Here is a 20,297-nt window from a genome sequence, read left to right on the forward strand (position 1 = left end):
ATATTGTAAGCAAAGGAGCAGTGAGTGACTGCAGTTAACTGCTCTCCACCTGAGGACTGTACATTGCGATAAAAATGCAACAGAAACTGGTCAAGATAAGGTTTTCCAAGCTTCTGGACAGTTCTGTTGTACCAACATACTTTTTCAATCCCCAGCCTGTTACGCATCCTTGCTTCAAAGCATGAGGATGCTAGTGCTTTTTTTCAATATAATGCTATCAGGATTGGTTAAAAGACCAAAAACAAGCTTTTCCGCCAGACCTGTTCATTCATACTTACGTGATTTATGGATGTGCATATATGACTGATTTTTTAATATGCATAAAAGAATTGATGGACTGGTACTCGGGAAATTTTTGTCCAAATATATGGCAAAGTTGCAGACAAACTACAAGCAGGGTCTTGTAATGAACACTTCAGTGCAACTTAATATTGGACAGTGCTACCAGCCCTGCTTAAAATACAGCATTCAGCAAGCTATACTACTTCCTTCACACTAAAATTGGTCTCTCAGCTCCTTTTACTTCTAGCGAGCAGATGTCTTCCAGGACTTAGACAACATAAATAGATCTGAAGTGAGTAATTACTAGCAGGCTAACAATGGCACAGGTTTCTGCAAGAAACAATGTTCAAGCACTTACAATTTCTCAACTTAAAGCTCGTGATCATTTTTAGTTTTATAGATTTCTAAACAGAACGGAGATGGGGCTTTCGCTATACAAGAAGAAAGTCTAGGAGAGGAAAGGAAAGAGCAGTATAGGTTTCGGTATAGGCAATAGTTTACAAAAGAAAGAAAAAGTGGCAGTAGAGGGGCTGAAAAAAGAGAAGCTAGTCTTCTTGTTATTTATTCTGTTTTCCAATACACCAACACAAGAAGGCACCTTTATCTCCATCCACTAACCACAGGAAAGTGCACATACCGAAATCCACATCTAAAAGAATACAAGGCTAAGCAGAAGATGAAAGTTAACAGTGCAGATTGTTTCTGGTCTTATCTCTACTCTCTGATCTGCTCAGCTTTAATGAAGGGGAATGAGTTGATCAGACTTACCTAGAATTCAGCATTTGCAGCAGACAAGCATTTTTCATTTTGTCATACACGTATGTGTAAAACCAAACAGTTTGCAACTCTGAGACACTTTGGTTTTGAAATGGTTAAGATCAGAAATACACTTGGAACTAAAAATCTTTGGTGAGTGCTGCTCTATAAGAAGGGGAATCATCCAACATCAAACCTGAAGAACACCAAACCTGAAGAACTCTGAACAGAGGAAGTTAAGAGGTCAGAGGTGGTTTTGCACAGCACTCCAGGAGAGCCACAAGGTGAGAAGGAACCTTTTGCAGAGGGCTAAAAAAGGATTTGGCATAACTTGCCATCAGCTACTATTTACAATTTGATACACAGAAAATGTGCATAAAAGCACTAATTTGTAGCAGTCAGGCAAGTTAGAAGCTATTGAGATATTCCAATGAAAATACCTTAAGACACTGAAACTAAAATAAAACAGAAAATTCAAGGACTATAATATGCATTTCTTAGAGCAAGTGTAAGTGCTATCATATATAAACATGTAAACTACTTTATTCCAGTAAAATGGTTATAAATGCCAGCATATGGTATCGATACAAGAAAATGCAGAGTAATTAGTTAATCTAAAAAATGCATGAGTAGGAATTTGACTGCTAAATGATTAAACTGGTACATTTTAAAATGTCTATTAATATTTAATTATTGACACTATGAGAAAAGAGAAAATCTCTTGATGTTACTTCTCAGCTCTTTCTGATACTCAGTAACCCATGTATTATTCATATGAATAGTTTGTGCACATACAGTCAATCACTAGTTAAATAAAAGAATCATTCTCAAATTCCCTAATCACCTCAATAGATCCTAATGCAATATTTTCCACATTTGGGAATCAGAGCGTTTTATTTAAGAAATCAGTCTGGCCATGATGAATACAGTGCAGCCTGAGCAGACATCAGTTCAAAGAATCAGATGTCAAAGTGCTCCCTCTAATGTCCCTTAATCATCACACCAATTAGTGGTTGAATAGTGATGTGATTAAAAAGACCGCTGCTATCCTATACCTATTCAGACTAGTAGAATTCTACATATGTTCTACCAATTAATGTTTGAATAGAGCAGCGATTAGAGAGACATCTGCCATTGTATATTCATTCAGAAAAGAGCTAAACTTGCATATTCATATGTAATGAAGACAAAAATAAATATTTGCAAAGGTAAACTATACATTTAGATTATAAAGATAATTGAGTTGATTTCCTTTAATGAGTGTTCTCTATTTTACAATATTTGTGATTATTTTTTATTTATAAATATATAATCTTTCATCAATACGTGTCTAGAAATGGCCAAATTATTCACTGAAAAAGCATCTATTCATTAAGGTTCCTGATTTCAGGCCTTGGGTGAACTGGGTTTCATATCTACTTGTTTGCAATTGTGAACTGCTAACTTGATTATTCTGTAACTGTGATACATGATTGCGCACAAAAATTACATGGCATTTTCCCATCTCACTGGAAGGCAATACTTAGAGTAACAAACCAATTATAGCTGAGAAAGAATCACCTTATTTACAGGTTTTTCTATGCAAGCTTGGACATTTGTACACTAAGAGGTCCTTACAAACTTTTTTTTTTTAAATAAGAATTCCTTTTTACAGATGTTCATATATAGCAGTGACAGCCACAGAAATACTATCAAAGTAAAAAGCAGTTTGAAGTTTTAGCAAACTCTTATTACTACTGTTTTAAGGGAGCAACCTTGTCCTCTGAATTTAAAGAGCAACATGATCTGTTACATCTTGCAATGAATTGCAGATCTCGCTCTCCACCACTAGCACAGAGCAATCTGGTAGTTGCACCTTAATGTTGCACAGAAAAAGACAAGGTGAAGAATTTGGTTCTTTAACGGCTGGAAAGAACTATAGGACAGTTAAAGACTCTTGCCCAAAAGTGATGCCCCTGCAAAAAACAGCTGAGCTCAAAAATGATGCTGTTCAAGGAAGAGAGGCTCTTGTTGCACAATGCTGATCGGGCTTAGCAAACGTAAGGACAAAGAACAATGCTACTAGTGCCAGAAAATCAATACTGTTACAGGCTACGGCAATTAACTACAAACCAATTTAAACCCCATTTCCTTTTCACCTTTCTTGTCTCATTGAAATACTTCCAACTCTTCCATCTGGAGCAATTATTACTATTATTTCTAAATGCAGAAACTGAAGAAAGTCTGAATTTATAGGTGGGTTTATGTCATCTTCCTACCTATCCTTAGTAGGTACCTCCAAGGTTTCATTACAAAAAAAGGTTGGACTACAATATTCCACTGAATTCTCCAGTGACAAGTGAATTTATAAAAATTGCGGAGGTGAATTTCAGTAAAACAACAAACCCGCACGTGTACAAGGTAAAAGCAGAACTTGTCCCATAATGCTTAGAAACCCTAATCATAAAGCATGGAATTCAGTGTGCTGGGTGTCACGCAAATGCACACAATGCATGCCCATCTAGTTCGTGATTTAAATGTCAGCAAGCATAGAATACATATAGAAATGGAATTACAGAGAGTTGGAAACCATAAATAAAAACATAAATCAGATGTCTAAACAGTCCTGAACTATCTAGGAAAACCCTGAAATCAAAGCAAGTCCTTACAGCATCCACAGTTCATTGCTTTAGTTTTATCTGTAAATTGATGACCTAACGATCTAAATTTCGCTGCCTTCTCCAGGATTTACTATTACTATAGGCATCTCAAAACTCTTCTACTTTTAATTTCTTCTGACCAACAAAAACCTTTTTTTCCCCAGCCAGACTAGTGGCATCTGTTTATACCACCTTTCAGCACAACTCGGAAGAAACCAGAGTGTTAACGCTTAGGTTTAGCACTGTTACCGAGGGTGACTCAGCAATCAAGAGTTTACCTACTCTGATCGAAATCTCTGAGTTAAAATTTCTGAAGGAAAGCTGACTGATCTTGCACCTACAGCTATAAATCACTTTTACAGCAAAATTTGGTTGCTAACACAGTAAATAAATAGCACTCATCAAAAGCATAATTGAACCTTCCTTTAGGAGAATGCTCTTCCAATGTTGAGGAAAGACATTGACACTCAGTTTCCACTTCAGAACTCATTTAATGGGCAACCCAAAGTGTCTCAGAGCAGGCTAGGAGTTAAAATTTCACTTGTGTAATTATTCTGAGGGAATATGTAAGTCTGCCATCTGGAAGCGTATTAGACATTACAAAGTCACTGTGTGCATGCCTCAGCAGATGCAGCTTTTGTTCGGAGTTTTGAGGGCTGTTAATTTAATTAGTTTTGTATTTTCATACTCCCACCTTCCCTCCAACAGTGATTCTGCAAAGGCAGCATCAGTACAGCTTTAAAAGAATCCAAAGCTAAAAGCCAAATTCAGATTTCAAGGAAATGCAGACAAATATACTTCCTACGGACTTCAAATAGAGCTTGACCTGTTCATTAGCAGGCCTAAACGTTACTGCCAATGGCTTTTTAGACCACAACAGAAAATTGTGCTCAATGTATCCTTTCCTACATTAGCTTTCTTATTTTAAGAAGGCTAGGAAAGGATTCTATCATTTTGTTTTCTTGGTTTATTAAAACCACTCAACAACAATGATCTGGAGAATGTAAAAAGTCTCTCATTTTCTTCTAATGCCTTTTATGTAATGGGACACCACACAAGTGTTCAGGTTTGATTTTTTTAGTTTTGTAGGACTTTTTCTGCCAGAATAGTAAGCTGGGAGGTAAATCTTGCACAGTAAAAGTAAGCTACACATTTCTGAGTAAAGAAAAGTTTGACAGTTCTAAAAACTGGGGCCATTACTGGCCTAAAAACAAGGACTACCCCTTTACAGTTTCTTCAAGCATTTTACATTTCTTACCATGACTTGCAACCTAAATAATGTGACATTTCTACCAAATAATTCATAATATACAGTACAAGAACTATCTGTGATGAAGGTGTGTACATGTACAGATATACCTATTTTCTTATTTCTAACCTTTAACCCTGCAAGTTGCAACACATGAGCAGATATCTGTCAGTGCAGAGTCCTAATAAGTGCATGGATCTCCACACAGTAATGCAGAACTAAAAAACCAGGTTGTTTATCAGATTGTAAACCTATGCCGAAACATCATCCTGCAATATTTGACAACATTCAGAATGTCTTTCAGATTAAAATCCAGCCAAGGCACGCAAGCTACTGATGAACCCGAAATCGGTGCTGTTTGCACAGCCCAAGAAGCTCAGGCCTTGGGGATCCAAGAACATTGGAGACACCATGAGGTACGCACGCACAGCTAAGAGCAGGAACACAGGAAGAGAGACAATTTCTAGAAAGCTATGCACTTTCACAGTTAACAGCAAAACCTTCAAATATCAAACATTGTATGAATAAACTGAATACAAAAATCAAACAAGGCTGATATGGGGGAAAGCTCAGAGATAACCAAGAGTGATCTTAAAGCCTAGAAGCTTTAGGAAATGTATGTTAGCACACCCATTAGGAAGATACAGATGTGTATGCTATAGTTTGAAGTTTAACTAACTAGGATAATTTACATTGGAACAGCTAATCAGGTTACTACACAGATAACTAGCTGCCCTGCTGCATGGATACCTGAGCTTCCTAACAAACAGTTTCTGAAAACAGAGGAGTTTACAGCCCAGTATTGATTACAGGTCACCTGAAAACATAACGATGTAAACTGCAGCCATCCAGGAGCCGCTTGCTGAGCAGCTCAACTATCTGTGCAGCAGGAACAGACAGTTGTGGGCAATAACTGCATCAGACATCCCAAAATAATCATCCCTGTTCACAAACAGAAGGTTTTCATGTTTGTTCGTTTCCAGTTATTATAACATTATCTAAGCCAATAAATAGAATAAGAAAATAGGAATATTAGCTATAGTAAGAGAGGCATTCTTATAATCAATGCTACAAAACAGGAAACTATACTAGACTATGTTTGAAATGCTAAGGATACCCTGCGTTGCTCCTCCCAGCAAATACTTGCTGGTCATACTGGATTTCATAATTTTGAGAAACTGAGGAACTTTGTGGGTTTTTTGTTTTGGTTTGTGTTTTGTTGGCGTTTTTTTTTTAAATAATAAACAAATATCAACTATCAAACCTGAATTTTCCTTCTTAGTGGGAGAAGATGTTTTGATAACACTATGAAAAGACACCATAACATTGTACCATAAGGGAAATAGTTTGCAGATGAAGAAGTAGTATTCTACCTAAAAGACTTCTGAATTTAGAGGATTATCTAAGAGAATCTGTAGGAAGACAGTAAAAACATTACAAAGATGAGAGATCAAAGAGACAACAAAGTCCGATAGGATTAGTCAAATATCACACTGAGACTAGGAATCTAAATACCTAGAGAGAAAATGATGATATCTAATGGCAGAAATACTGAAGAATACAGACAGTTTATAATGAAAAAATATTTATTCTAAAAGCACCTATTTCCTGAAAAATACAATGCACAAAATTTAAATACCAGATCCATGTTTTAATCTAAGCTTTATGTATTTATATATAATGTATATACATATGGTCATGTATATATAGTACATATATATGTATATAGCTCTATATATAGATACATATGTACATAAAATAGGTACATATGATGGGTTCCCCTATTTCTGTACTGAAATAAAACTACCTTTAAGAGTCTCAGAAAGGATAGTGAAGTGCTGCTCTACCCAGCGTTACTCCTGGAAAACAGAAAGAAAAGGAGCAAGCGGGCAGCAGCCCTGCGGGGTACAGAAGAGGCAGCTGACGCTGGCTGCCCAGGGAGAGCGAGTGGCTCTGCGAGGCTCGGGAGGTGGTGAGCCAGCTGTGATGCTGCTTGATACTTGAGACTCCATATCAGACTCCATAACGAAAGGGGAAAAAGTTGCATCAAAGACTTACTAAATCACCAAAAAGGACAAAAGTATGGCATGTACTCAGTTCTGAAAAGTAAATAGCTGATCACAAAGTAACTCTGTACCTACAGGAACAGAACTAGGAGCCAAATTTGGCTACTGAACAACACAGGAAACTCAAATTTGAATTTCTCACACAAGTGAGATTTCAGCCTCAATGATTTATTGCATGTTCCAGATGCAATAACAAACGTGCACTTACTGAACAGCTTTTGTCAGAATTCCTTTTCCATTGCTTCTTGACCTGTTTCTTTGCTGCAGTTGAATGAAGAGTTGCATGTGTCTGTTTTCGGGGATTTAAAGTCAGAATGTTCTGTAGAAAGAGAACAGAAAATATTAAAATGTAGGTAAGATTTCCAAAAACGTTCAAAGCCTCTGAAATCACACCTCACGCTTATTTACAGTGCTATGCAAAACCAAAACACAATTACTCAATATTATAGCCCAACTTCATACAAATCTGTTTAGATTTATATTGTCCACACCACTTAGATTTTGAGTATTTAAGGACATTTCTAGGTCTGCTAGAAAACAGAATTATATTTAGTGGCCATGATAATGGTTTCCATTCCTGGATGTTTGTTATGTACGGCATATAGAAACACATAATTCTGCTTCATTATATCACTCCAAGTAACACTTGTAAAGCAAAACAAGCAAAAATATTTTAAAGGATCTGGGTTATTTCTGGACATTTCATCATTTCAGTATAAATTCCAACTTCCCCTTCACAGGAACCTGCTTCTACGCCTAGTGAGCTGATGAGTTAACTTCATTTCTCTTACAATGCTTTTATCTGCAAGGACACAAACAAATGTTGGGAATATAGCTGTGCTTTGTGGTGGTCTGGCGACACAGGCAGAATGAAGTTTGTAATGTCTTTCATTATACTAGTGCAACCTGAAAAATTAAATCAGCTTTTTGGAACCCAAGCTCTTTTTCAAATCAGGCAAATGACAGGTTTCCGTAGCAAAACTGACCTCACTTAATTCAAGGGGTGAGTGTGAACAGCGTGCAAGCGACAGATCCAGACTCAGGTCTGTGATGGAGAACCAAAACAGGCATATTGTTGGTTGTAACTCCTGGAATTGGTTTTGTAAGTTTTCCTTTAAAAAAAAAAATGACTTTAGCACTATACTTCTCCACTGTGATGAATAGGGTGTGCTTATTCTGTTACTATATGTCAAAGATGTGTGAGACTGACTTACAGAAATGGAGACTGAACACGATGAGTATGATGGGGTTATGAATATTATATCAGGATGCTTCCTTATCTTAAAAGTCTGCTTGAGTGGGTGATAATGATGAAAAAGTAATCTGTTGTATTAAGATTTTATTGTGTTGATGTTTATGGGGACTTTTTTTTTTTTTTGAAATGCAAAGGGGCCACTTTCTAATCAACTATTTAATGCTTACTCTGGACTGATCAGTAATCCATTTTTCCCACAAAACAGAAATGTCACCTACTTGAAAATTCTACCTGCAAATAACAGCATAGCCCAATACAGTAACTCCCAGCTTGCCTGAAGCACAAAGAGACAAAAAAGTGGGTTACAACTTTCAAAAAGATATAGACTATTTAGCAGCCTACATGCTGTTGACTTTCAGGAAGAGTTCGAGGGTGTAATCAGATGTGCCTCTGCAATTCCAGCAGTAAAGATTCTGCTCCATTTCTGGGTGTTCCCCAGCTGAGTACCTCAGGCAAAATGTGGCAACCAAATGCATTCAGTGGTGGTTTATGCTAATTTATTTCATTCTTAATTAAAACAGAGCAGGGACATTCACATGAGGGATGTCACTTACAGCATCTCAGTTGCTACTTTAATTTCTCAAGATGATCAAACTCAACTGTCAGAGCACATCTGACTCATTGGTGATAGGCTGTTGAGTGCCCAAATCACCCAAACCGGGCAGTAGGCCCTGAATCACACATACACTTTAGCACAATTTTGCCTACTCTCTTTTGTAATTGCTTAATGCAGTACTCTTGGCCATGAATATTATAATTATTTTAGCAAACTGAAATGAATTGCAAATTTCTAGTAATAAACTGTAACAGATGTACTCCACTGGGTACAGCACCAGTTGGTTTAAAACGTGGAACAAATGGTGGGGCAAGCCAAGGACGGAAGAATCCCCATATGTTTGCTCCTCTTGGAATTCTGCAGCAGGAACACGGCTCCAAGCGCAACAGTTGCAGAAATCCAAAAGGACTACGTAGCGCAGCATGTCCCAGAATTAAATCCGAAATAAAACTGGCACAGAATATACTAAATCACATATACAATATAAAAATCGCTTATATTCCCACTACCTAAATAATATACTATCTGCCTAAATCTTGGATTGCTGACCAAGGTGGCTGGTCTAGCTAGAGGTCCCTGGTGTTTAAGAACTGCCCAGAAGTTAACTGCCTAAATGGGAAAGTAATGTAAATGCTTTTGGGTCCGTTAAACTGTCAGAAAGGAAAATTAGCGAGAGTGTTTTCTTCCTATTCATTTCAGTCCCCTGGTTGGTTTTCTGCAGCTTACAGCTAGTCAGACATTTAGTAAAATTAACAAATAAATTCAGGTAGCTCAGCCAGTAAGTGGAAAATAACTGAGAAGAAAGTTCTAGAGGGAGTGTTGCAACTAAACACTTAATGTATGCACCCAGCTAAACAAAAATAAACCGCTGTGGACATGCAAGAAAGGAATCCCGAGACCTCCAATCTCTCAAACACACCGGCCATCTGACCAGGGGGAGAGCTCATTGGTGAGGAGAATTATTTGGGCATCTGTTATCTGGCTTGTCCCGATCCCATGCTTATTCTGCTACATAAATTCTCATTCTTGCCAGATGAGCTGTTGTTTGATGTCTCCAGATGTTGAAAGGGCAAGACTCAAGTTCCCCAATGGAGGATGCGGGTACATAATACATCACTTTTCAGAGTACTATGAACTTTGGATCTCACATTAAGATGCTATTGGTATAGTAATGGGGAACCTATGAATTATATATTTAGTGTTTTACATAAATGGCCACATTTATTTCATTAAAAATAAAGTAGGTATAAATCCATTATCATTAATGGCTGCAAATCAGAATATAATGCTGCTGTACTTTTGTAGAAATCTATTTAGGTACTATATTGATGGAAAAAGAAATAGGGCTATGAGTAAGTACCTAGAAGTAAAATCAGCCCATGTTGAGTACACACTTGTGGCACAGCTGCATAACATGCATAGTAGAGTTAAGCTTGCAGCTTTGCACAACACTGATGATTATGAGCACCACCAAAGTATTATACTTTCTTTCATTATTTCCACAGATTAATTTGAAGACTTCACTTTGGGAAGAAAGCCAAGTGGTCTGTCTCTACAGAACACAACTGAATGTATATTGCAGATGACTCCCTCAAATACGACTACCTTAAGGAATTCCTTTAATAATAACCCATGACAATGATTTCTTTCATGTCTTTTAAAAGACAAAGATTAGTATAAGCTAAAAAATACTAAAGAATGGTTTAATTCCCTAATACATCCTCTTCTAGAAGGGAACGTATTCATTATGACTAATATATATTGATTTAGGTTGCGAGTATCCTAAAATGCTATAAACTACTCATATGTAACGTACATTGATAATGACTAGCATGTGTGATAGCTACAGTTTTTAAATTTTGAGAATTTAGTGATAAATGGTCATGTTGATCTGTGCCAACACAGTAACATAGCTTCTGAGAATAAACTTGTCATAAGCTACTCATTAGATGTTTATTGCTCAGCTTCTACTTTAAAGGCTATGATTAAGGAGTCTACACAAAAAATACTAGCTCTAATCTTCACTATCATCTATTAATGAAAAGGCTGTAAAAGTTTTAAAACAGCATGTTATATTACAGTGAGTAATTTTTCAAGAATTTGAATTAATACTACTCCAAACTAAGTGATTTCAAGGCAGTCATTTGGGATAGGACACATTCTGCAGTTGGGAGTCCTGTTTCTGATACAGCATTTTCAGATAAATCAAGGCAGGTTTGGCACATGCTCTGTGGTGATCCAACGTAAATTTCTGGTATAGAAATTTCATTTCATTAAAAGTGTCACACCCATTTTATTCCCATCTCATAAAGTCACCCTTTTAGCTGAAATCATAAGAAGCTATTGCAATTAAATCTGATTTTTAATTACATGCATATTCAGCAAAATAAAACATAAAATTATTGAAGCACTATGCTTATTAGGAACCCTCCAATACCAACCGGGGCGGAGGGGGAAGCAGAGAGGGGATGGTGTTAAGAGAAAAAAAAAAATACCATTTACATCATAGGTGGGACTGCAGTAACTTCAAGGCAGTCATCAAAAAGTCCTGCTAGTCTAGCATTGTCTTTGTAAAATATATGACGGTACTGCAAATTTTGAAAGCTTTTCTTTAGAGCACTAAGCTTTGAAGTCTTCAGCTTCCCCCCCCCAAAAAAAGTAACAACCTTAGCAAGGTGTCCTGGTTAACGTGGACCTTATCTCTCACTAGAAACAGGAAATTTGGTAAAAATTCAATGGTTAAGATTACTCTGCTTCTAGAAGAACTCCTACTGAAACCAATGAGTTGCATCAGGAGTATTTAATCCTTAGTAATCCTCATCTTTGTTACTGGTAATTCAAAGCCAGAATAAGGACCAGAAAAACCTTCTTCAGGCTCTGTCACAGGTTGCGGTATTAAAACTGTATAGGCTTCTTAATATGACAAAGTAATAATTTGCTCTTTTCATGGATTCTGTCCTCTTTCTCTAGCTTGTTGGGGAAGTTTCTTATGAACAGCCCCAAAACGCCTGCTGAAGTTCACCACAGATCAATACGCATACAGCCGCAATGAAGCTGCTGAAAATGCAACTGTTCACATGCAGACTATGACTATGGGCATAAAATGTGGTCCCATGTGTCCGTTCGCTTTGTTTTAGCATGCAGCACATTTACCTAGCCCAGCCCCTGCAATGCACAGGTTATATTCTGTTTTACTCCAGTTGCCTCACAGAGCATCCTCAGCTAAACTCTTTTATATATATCAATTAAAATTCAGGAGTAGGCTAGGCATGCTAGGGAATGCATGTGGAGAGCAATTTAACCCACCCCATTCCATTAATCTACCCAATTTCCTTAAAAAGAGTTGTAATCTCCCTCACAGCAAGTAACATTAAATGTATTGCAAGATACATATGTTCACCAAGTGAACATAATGAGAACGTATTTATTTTTTTCTAAGAGTAATGAGCATACTAAACAATTAATTTCAAAGCTATGCAAGTGTTAATTCACTGACAGGAACAAGTACCTGGGGTTTTTTCCCTCATATTTTCTAGTATATTTGAACATGAAACTGATTTTATTAGTGTTAGTCAGTCAAAGACCAAAGAACTCAAGCTACAAGTATTTGTTTTCGTGAGATTAGATGACCCAGAATAATGAGTATTGTTTAAAAATCAGGTCAGTTAAGAAAAAAATGACTAAGGCATGAGTTCTTTCTATTAATATCTTATTTTACTTCTTGCATCTGCTCTGCCTTTTGGAAGGCAGCACGAAGCACTAACAGACAGATGCAGCACTTCCAACACCATCTAAAGTCCCTGACTATTACAAGTGGAAGTTTCATTACCAAATGAGCAAGAGCAAGTTCTAGTCCTAGGAGAGTTTGTAACACTAAAAGATAAACAAGATTTCAAAAAATAAGTATCCATGGTGTCATGTCTTCCAGAAGCTAGCTCTATGTTATTTTTCATTATTGAAAGATTATGGGAAAGCGTTGTGAATTTCTCCCTCATGCTTATATATGACAGAATATCTGATAAATTGATACTTGTGTCAAACTTGTATTTCCTTACTGAAGATCTGAACTGATGAGAATCTTTACAAACAATTTATATAACCTGGCTGATAATACATCTTAAGAATTCATCCAAAAACTTCAAAAAGGAGAAAAGACCGTGCTTTCACAGTAGTTCAGGCCTGGTTTAATTGTGAGGCAACGAAGGCCAGAGAAAGCTAGATGAAATGTGAAATGACCACAGATGTCAGGGGAATAGTGCGGTCAGCCTTTGGAGAGCCCAATTCTGGAACCAGAAAGGATCCCAGACAGCATGGGACTCAGAAGGGAAACCCCCAAAGAATTATTTTTGTATATTACCAGATACGTTTTCTGTTGCTGAGACAAACAGCTGCGTGTGTGAGCAAAGTCACAAGCTGACTGCGAACCCATTTATATTACGGTATATCATAGCGTGACAAGCCGCAACCCTCTCATCCCTCTTAACAAGCACAAAATCTCCAGGTGACCCTCTGTGTCCATGCCTGAGAACCAGCAATTTACATTATTATATCATCTTCAAACCAGAGCCCTCAAGGTCCAGAGAGCTGGAAGATGGGGCTTCACTTCTGTGGAGAGACAGCAGGCCTGTGACTAGGTAACGTGCCAGAAGAGCAACAGTGCTGCAGCCTCCTGTGAGACAGGGGCTGAGAAGCCGACAGGCTCAAGGGACTGGGGCCTGACCCTGAATCCTGGTGCGTGTACGGGAGGTGGCAGGGAGCTCATACATGCCTGGGAAAAGCCTCAACTTTCAATCAATTGTTTCTTCTCTGAGCCACACAAGCTCAGAGTCTCTGTGCTGGTTTTGGCTGGGATAGAGTTAACTTTCTTCACAGCAGCTGCTATGGGGCTGTGGTTTGGATTTGTGCTGGGAACAGTGCTGATAACACAGGGATGTTTTCGTTCCTGCTGAGCAGTTCTGACACAGAGTCAAGGCCTTTTCTGCCTCTCACCCCACCCCACCAGCGAGCAGGCTGGGGGGGCACAAGGAATTGGGAGGGGACACAGCCGGGACAGCTGACCCCAACTGACCCAAGGGATATCCCACACCATATGGCGTCATGCTCAGCATGTAAAGCTGGGGGAAGAAGAAGGAAGGGGGGGACGTTGGGAGTGATGGCGTTTGTCTTCCCAAGTCACCGTTAGGCGTGATGGAGCCCTGCTTTCCTGGAGATGGCTGAACACCTGCCTGCCCATGGGAAGGAGTGAAGGAATGCCTTGTTTTGCTTTGCTTGTGTGCGCGGCTTTTGCTTTGCCTATTAAACTGTCTTTATCTCAACCTATGAGCCTTCTGACTTTTACTCTTCTGATTCTCTCCCCCATCCCAGCAGGGGGGGAGTGAGCGAGCGGCTGGGTGGTGCTTAGTTGCTGGCTGGGGTTAAACTATGACAGTCTCAGAAAAGAGCAAGAACTCCGAGGCCAACGGATGATCTTATGGTAAGCATATTCTAGCTGTGCACTGACAGGTCACTGCCTTTAGCATAGCACTTTAGTACATCATCTTCATCTTGGCATTTCCACGTAGCTTTAGATTTCCCCGTAAGACAGACTGCTTCTATATCAGAACAAACACCTTTTTGGCTTCCTGCACTCCTTACACAGCCTCTAATATTTAGTGAGAGTAAGACTATTCTTTATCCTGTAGTAATATCATAGCATACCAGTATCCTAGACGTGTAGTCCCAGATCCATTACTAGATACTTAGAAAGTGGGGTTTCCAAAACAGATTTACCACTACAGATTTTCATGGTCCTCAGATTTCCCTGCAGTATGTAAATACTGTCTCTTAACAAAATCAGCAGTTTTCTGAATCACTCCCACAAAAGTCAGGAAAGTCTTAGTTACAAATATGTCTATATTAACAAAAGTGTGCTACACCTCGCACTTTCTGTTACATAAGCAAAGTTAACGCATTACAGATTAACAAAGTAGCAAAATTACACAACTCTAAACATGGTTTACCTAATTTTGTTGATATGTTAACTTTCAGATTAAGAGCTCGATTTCTCTACCTCATCAATGTGTTGATGCTAGGTATTACTGTAAATTCTAGAAGGTTTATTAAAGTAGAAAACAAAAAGTGTTACTTGCTTCCCATAGATGCCAACCACTATTCTCTATTGGAAGAGCTCTGGGTGGTAAATTACGCCGCTGGAAACTCTGCATGCTACCTCCTTGACACAACTAATCTCTGCAGAAGTGCCTTGACCTTCACAGGGAAAACTAAAGTGAATACTCACCCTCCGTGCTTAACTTTAAGTATCCAAGTAGTATCCTAGCATTCAGTGAATTATTCACATATTTAACCCAAGCACGTATACATTAAAAGCCACACAGCTTAAAGCAGGCTCAAACTCCACCGTACCATAAGATGAAGTTCTCAGAGCGGAGGCTTCTCCGGGAACACCCCACTCGGTGATAAGATCTCATTTTCACACTATAAACAATACACTATGTCAAAAGCTATTAGGGTTAACATAGCAAACTCAGAGAAGGTGTAGCTGAGCACAGGTCTCATGGATTTACTCCAAATTGAATTCACTATTATGTATTCATTTTGTTGACTAAAATATTATTTAATTTACAGCCTTTAAAAATAGAAGGGTTTAAAATTTGATGCAGCTATCCTTCTACACCTACATTTAACATTTTAACACATTTTCTCTCTACCTGGACAGTCTTTAATCATCCAACCAATTGGCTAAGTGCAAAAAACCAGAGCAATTCACGTCACAGCCTTGATTCTTAGCTTCATGACTGCTGTTACTTTAAAAGTAAGCACATGCATGGTCTCCACAGTCTGTGAAACCCACTACACTCAAAGTTACCTTTTTTCATCTTCCTTCTTTACAAATCAAAACTTAAAGCTTCAGAAAATATTTAGGTTTGCACGACAGGTATAACAGAAGTTTTTTGTTTCCTCACTATGATATTTATCTAAGCCTGGATCTCTTGCACATCAAATTGCTCTGTTACATGAGGAATACTAAGTAACATTTGTAACTGCTCACTCATATGGAGAGTTGTTTAATGAACACCTCACAGCAAAAAGGATCATTATCATACACATACATTTACATCTCACTTCTATTTTTCTGCAAGAAGACAAACAGATTGAAAGAGAAAGCAAGCTCGGTTGCCTTTGGAAATAAGCTTAGTGCCAAAACAAAAAATAGGCCGTTGTATCCCTATAACTGAACCTCTCAATTGAACACTCGATTGCGGGTGTTTGCTTAACCAAAACCCAAACTTGTATTAGAGACGTCAGTTAATGAAAAGTGAATGCTCTACTGACTTTTGATTATAGGAGAGAAATTAGCATTAAAAGTTATTACTGCTTTAAGTTTAATCATTGGCAAAATCAGCGGAACTAATTTTAGCTGAGCAAAGCAATGTTCTGAAAACTTTGTTAAAAGGTGATTTTCAAAGTCCAATAAACGAACCTGAAATGTGAGGATGAGAGTGACAATATACATCCAAAAGATCTAGTACATTCAGTGCCTGAAACACATACAAACATTTGTATTTGTTCCAAGAACATGCCAACTATCTATCAGTACTGACTTTCTAAATTTGTTGCAACATTAAGAAGCAACAAGTAAACTTATCTATGTGCAACTAATGTGCAAGCTTCTACAAAAATTTCAGTAGCAACTGTTTAATACAGTGGTAAAATACAAAACTGGCAATGGAACTACCGATTTTCTAGTAACTTTGTGTATACATCAGAGCATCCTAATCAAAAAGGGAAAAAAAAAATCAGCACATAGAAGGAAAATGGAAGTGTGAAGGATTTGTTAATCGTATACTATAAAGAGTAAGGGTTTGATGCGTGAAGTTACATATTAAAATATTATCAAATGTCTGATAATTGAAAAAATAACACAGCCAATTTTCAAGCAATAAAATTTAACAGTCCAATGCTAAGGCAAGAGGAAACTGTTGCCCATTTTTCCTTTTAACATGTCATTGTCTTCTTTTGCAGAAGCTCACAGTGATCCTATGTTGACACCTTTAAGCAAAGAAGTGTGACATTCCAGAAATACACAGGGCATCACATGCATTACAGATGACAATGGAACATATATCGATAATGGGGAATACACAGCAATTCCTTGGAGTTCTTCACTTATTCAACAATTTTGATTTTTAAATCTTATTGACATTAAATACTGCTGAATGTCTGGGCCGGGGGCAGAGGTGATACTCTTAAAAAAAACAGGATAATCAGATCAGGCTGCCCAATCTAAAAACATGCCAGCAAACATTTGGATTCCGATCTATCATACTTTGTCACATGCTTATACAGAAAACTTATTTTTAAAATACTTTATAAAGGGTGTTGTATGTAGTAGTATTATTTTCCAAGTCTTTTACTTATTAAGACAAATCGCATTTCTGCTACGATACCTCTGAACAGGGAAGAATTATTATTTTTATCATTTGTAAGGGTTTCTAAAAATATAGTTAAGTAGTTCTCCTATACTCCATACTGTAATGATTCTAAAGCCTTGGATTTCAGCTGCAGGAAGATTTGGGTATTGGACTTCTGCAAAAATAAAATTCCTTTCTTTCTGACAGGACAAAGCTCTCTTTCCTACACTACGAGATAGAAGACCACAAAGCTGTCATTCAATTAGGATGGAAATATTAACAAACACTTGTCTCAGATCAGCATCCCTTTGTTTGTGATTTGGTATGAGCAGGAGGAAATACTGCAGAGTAACAGGAACAACTGTAACAGAAGTAACATTATTTAGTACACTAGAAACGATGCAAAGGAAAAGTACCCAGGTAACTGTTATATAAGTGCTTTAGCCATCTTCCTGCTCTTCTCCACCTGACAGCTTCAGAAACATGCCAGAAGAACCAACAACGCAATGTGGATTTGGTCTTTACCTCCTCCAGCTTGACTTTAGGTCAGCTCTTCTTTTAGCTATTGTTTGCTCTTTTCCATAATAGTCTAACGGTTACTGGAGTCACTCCGGAAAGAGAAGACCTCCACCCCCATGTTCCTGCTTTCCACTGACCAGGATGGAAGGCAAACCTGGATGAAGTTGAGCTGATTAGCTGTTCGGCTAAGATTACAAAAGCAAATCAGAGAGCAAATATGACAAGAACACTGCTCCAGCACTAAAAGAGTTTTGACCCAACTCTCAAGACTGCTTAAATATATTTTTCATTAAGGGCTCATTGATTAAGTGCATAGAGAACATTATGTTGGGAGTTAAAAATGAGCTAACTTTGCTTTTGTGCTAAATACTTCTTGGGGTTCCGAAATCAATTCCTCTTATCTCCTCACCTGGTGCCAAGGTTTGGCAGCATGCAAGCTACTCTGCTTTACTTAAGAACAAATATTCTACAGTCTTCTGAAAACTATTTCTTATCATATCCTAACAAAGAGGAACTGGCCCTTCAGCAGTCAATAGTATTGGTTACTGCTGACTGCCGACATTTTACTCAGACTGTAGGTTTTTTGAGAATAGATAATATTTTCATTTTTTCTGTTCTGTATTCATTTCATTTCTGCATTTTATCACCAGCGTTCCAGAACAGCTTCTGTTGTGGTTATCTTGTTTGATATTTTTTTTTCCTCCCAACTCTTTTGTCACTCTCTCACTTCCATCTGTTTTGAAGAGCTATGTATAAGCTTACTAAAATCTTCAAAATTTTGCGTTTTCAATTGGAACTGAAAAAAGGGCAATACCAAACACAGCTTTAAAATGGAAGCAGAATAAATCTGGGAACCACCTCTAATCTCCCATCCCGTGTTCCTGTCATTAGCACGCACACGCACCCACACGCAAGTGCGTGAGTGAATTTGCACAAGCTTACTCTGTCCCTCAGATTCTGAAGACTGCCGAGATTAACAGGGAGGGAGGTATACCTCTAACACTGATGAACAAATTTGTTAAGGCTGAAATCAGATCTTGTATTCACCTGTAGTTATATTCCAAAATATTACACTACACATGATACTTTGCGCACAGATCCTCACACCAATTACTGATAACATTCCTTAAGAGCTAGTACATAGACCTAAAATGACACACCAAGAAGGACAGAAGGCTTTAACTTCATCAGTACTAAATCAAAGCCAAATCTGGTACTCATTCCCATTTTTGCCCTAAGCAGTAAGTGATGGAGTACTTCTTCAACACTGATTTAATTTACAATTAGAGTTTTCCTAAATGCGATGGCTACACTCTATCTCGCAAACCTCATTTTTAACCTTACATTATATGAAAACTGCTGACACAAATAATTGACTGCTTTATTATAAATAAGAATACTTAAAATTATTTTTAAAATGCCTCATAAATCCACATTAAGTCTACTTTATTGATTTCAGAAAAGTTCATTTTATTTCCATAGCCATAATCCATGATCTGAGCACTTAAAAAAAAAAAATCACTTTTCTCAGTTTTAACTGTCATTGAAATATCCTTCATTTCAAAGATATCAAGAAATTATCACTATTCATTTTCAATACAAAGCCTCTTACATTTCAGCTGTCATTTTCAAAAAATCATACTGAAAATAGTGTTTCTAAGCAGAGTTCAGTTGCAGTGTAATAAGTAATAATTTCATCAATTAGCAGTATTCAGCATCCACTGAGAGTTCTCTCACTATTATTTTATTCATAGAGTCCTTTGTGGAAGTAGCATACTAAAAAGATCCATTTATCCTTCAAGGTTTTTCATAAATGTGTCATACATCTTAGAAAACAATTGGTTATTATTCTCGCTCAATCTAAATAACTATAATAACTTCCAGGTGTAAAACCTCTTTTTATACTTCCAATCTTCTTTACTCACATTATGGGTCTACATTTTTAATAACCTATTCTAACACTTCTACCTACTTTCACACACGCATTCTGGAGTTTTGCATGGATGCTAGACATGCCTGGATGGGAGGGTAGTCAGCTTATTGTTAAGAGCAGAACACAATTGGGTTTCATAGAATGCCCTTCACAATCAAGGCAAAAACAAGCATTTTATAATGAGCTAGATGCTAGTATAGATGTATGGCTGTAAAGGAAAATGCTGTGATTGCTAAATTCAGCGATAGCTTGCTTGCAGCACCTATTTTATTACTCCTTCCCTCTAGATCCCTCCACATATTTATCAGCCCATTTCTCCTCACCCAGAAGGACACGTCCTGCCTTCTGTCCTTTCATCTCAAGACTGCAAAGGGCTCCCTTCAGAGCACAATATTATCATTCCTTAATAAACTAACAGAGATGCGATTGGGCAGTATGAGGACCTCTCTCAAGGCTAGGTAGACAGCCCTGTGCAAAGCACACAGCACAACCAAACATCCCCCTTAGGAAACAGTAGCCCACGTTTCAGCGACACATCTCCTGCGCAGCAGCCTGCTTCATTCTCTCCAAGTTGGTCAAATGTTTTGTTGACGGAGAAAACCCTGGCCAGGACAGCTCATTCCAACAGAAG

The 20,297-nt window shown here is 37.8% G+C and overlaps 1 protein-coding gene across 5 annotated transcripts in view; it reads right to left on the bottom strand.

Moving 5' to 3' along the window:
• DPYD (dihydropyrimidine dehydrogenase) overlaps positions 1–20,297 on the bottom strand; it is a 377,405-nt gene that overhangs the window by 348,131 nt on the left and 8,977 nt on the right. For all 5 annotated transcript variants that reach the window (XM_076337802.1, XM_076337800.1, XM_076337801.1 and 2 more), the window contains exon 2: positions 7,201–7,311. In XM_076337802.1, coding sequence (XP_076193917.1) covers positions 7,201–7,311 — 111 coding nt within the window. The remainder of the gene's footprint in view (positions 1–7,200; positions 7,312–20,297) is intronic.

Source organism: Aptenodytes patagonicus, chromosome 5 (genome assembly GCF_965638725.1).
Source record: "Aptenodytes patagonicus chromosome 5, bAptPat1.pri.cur, whole genome shotgun sequence".
Taxonomy (NCBI): domain Eukaryota; kingdom Metazoa; phylum Chordata; class Aves; order Sphenisciformes; family Spheniscidae; genus Aptenodytes; species Aptenodytes patagonicus.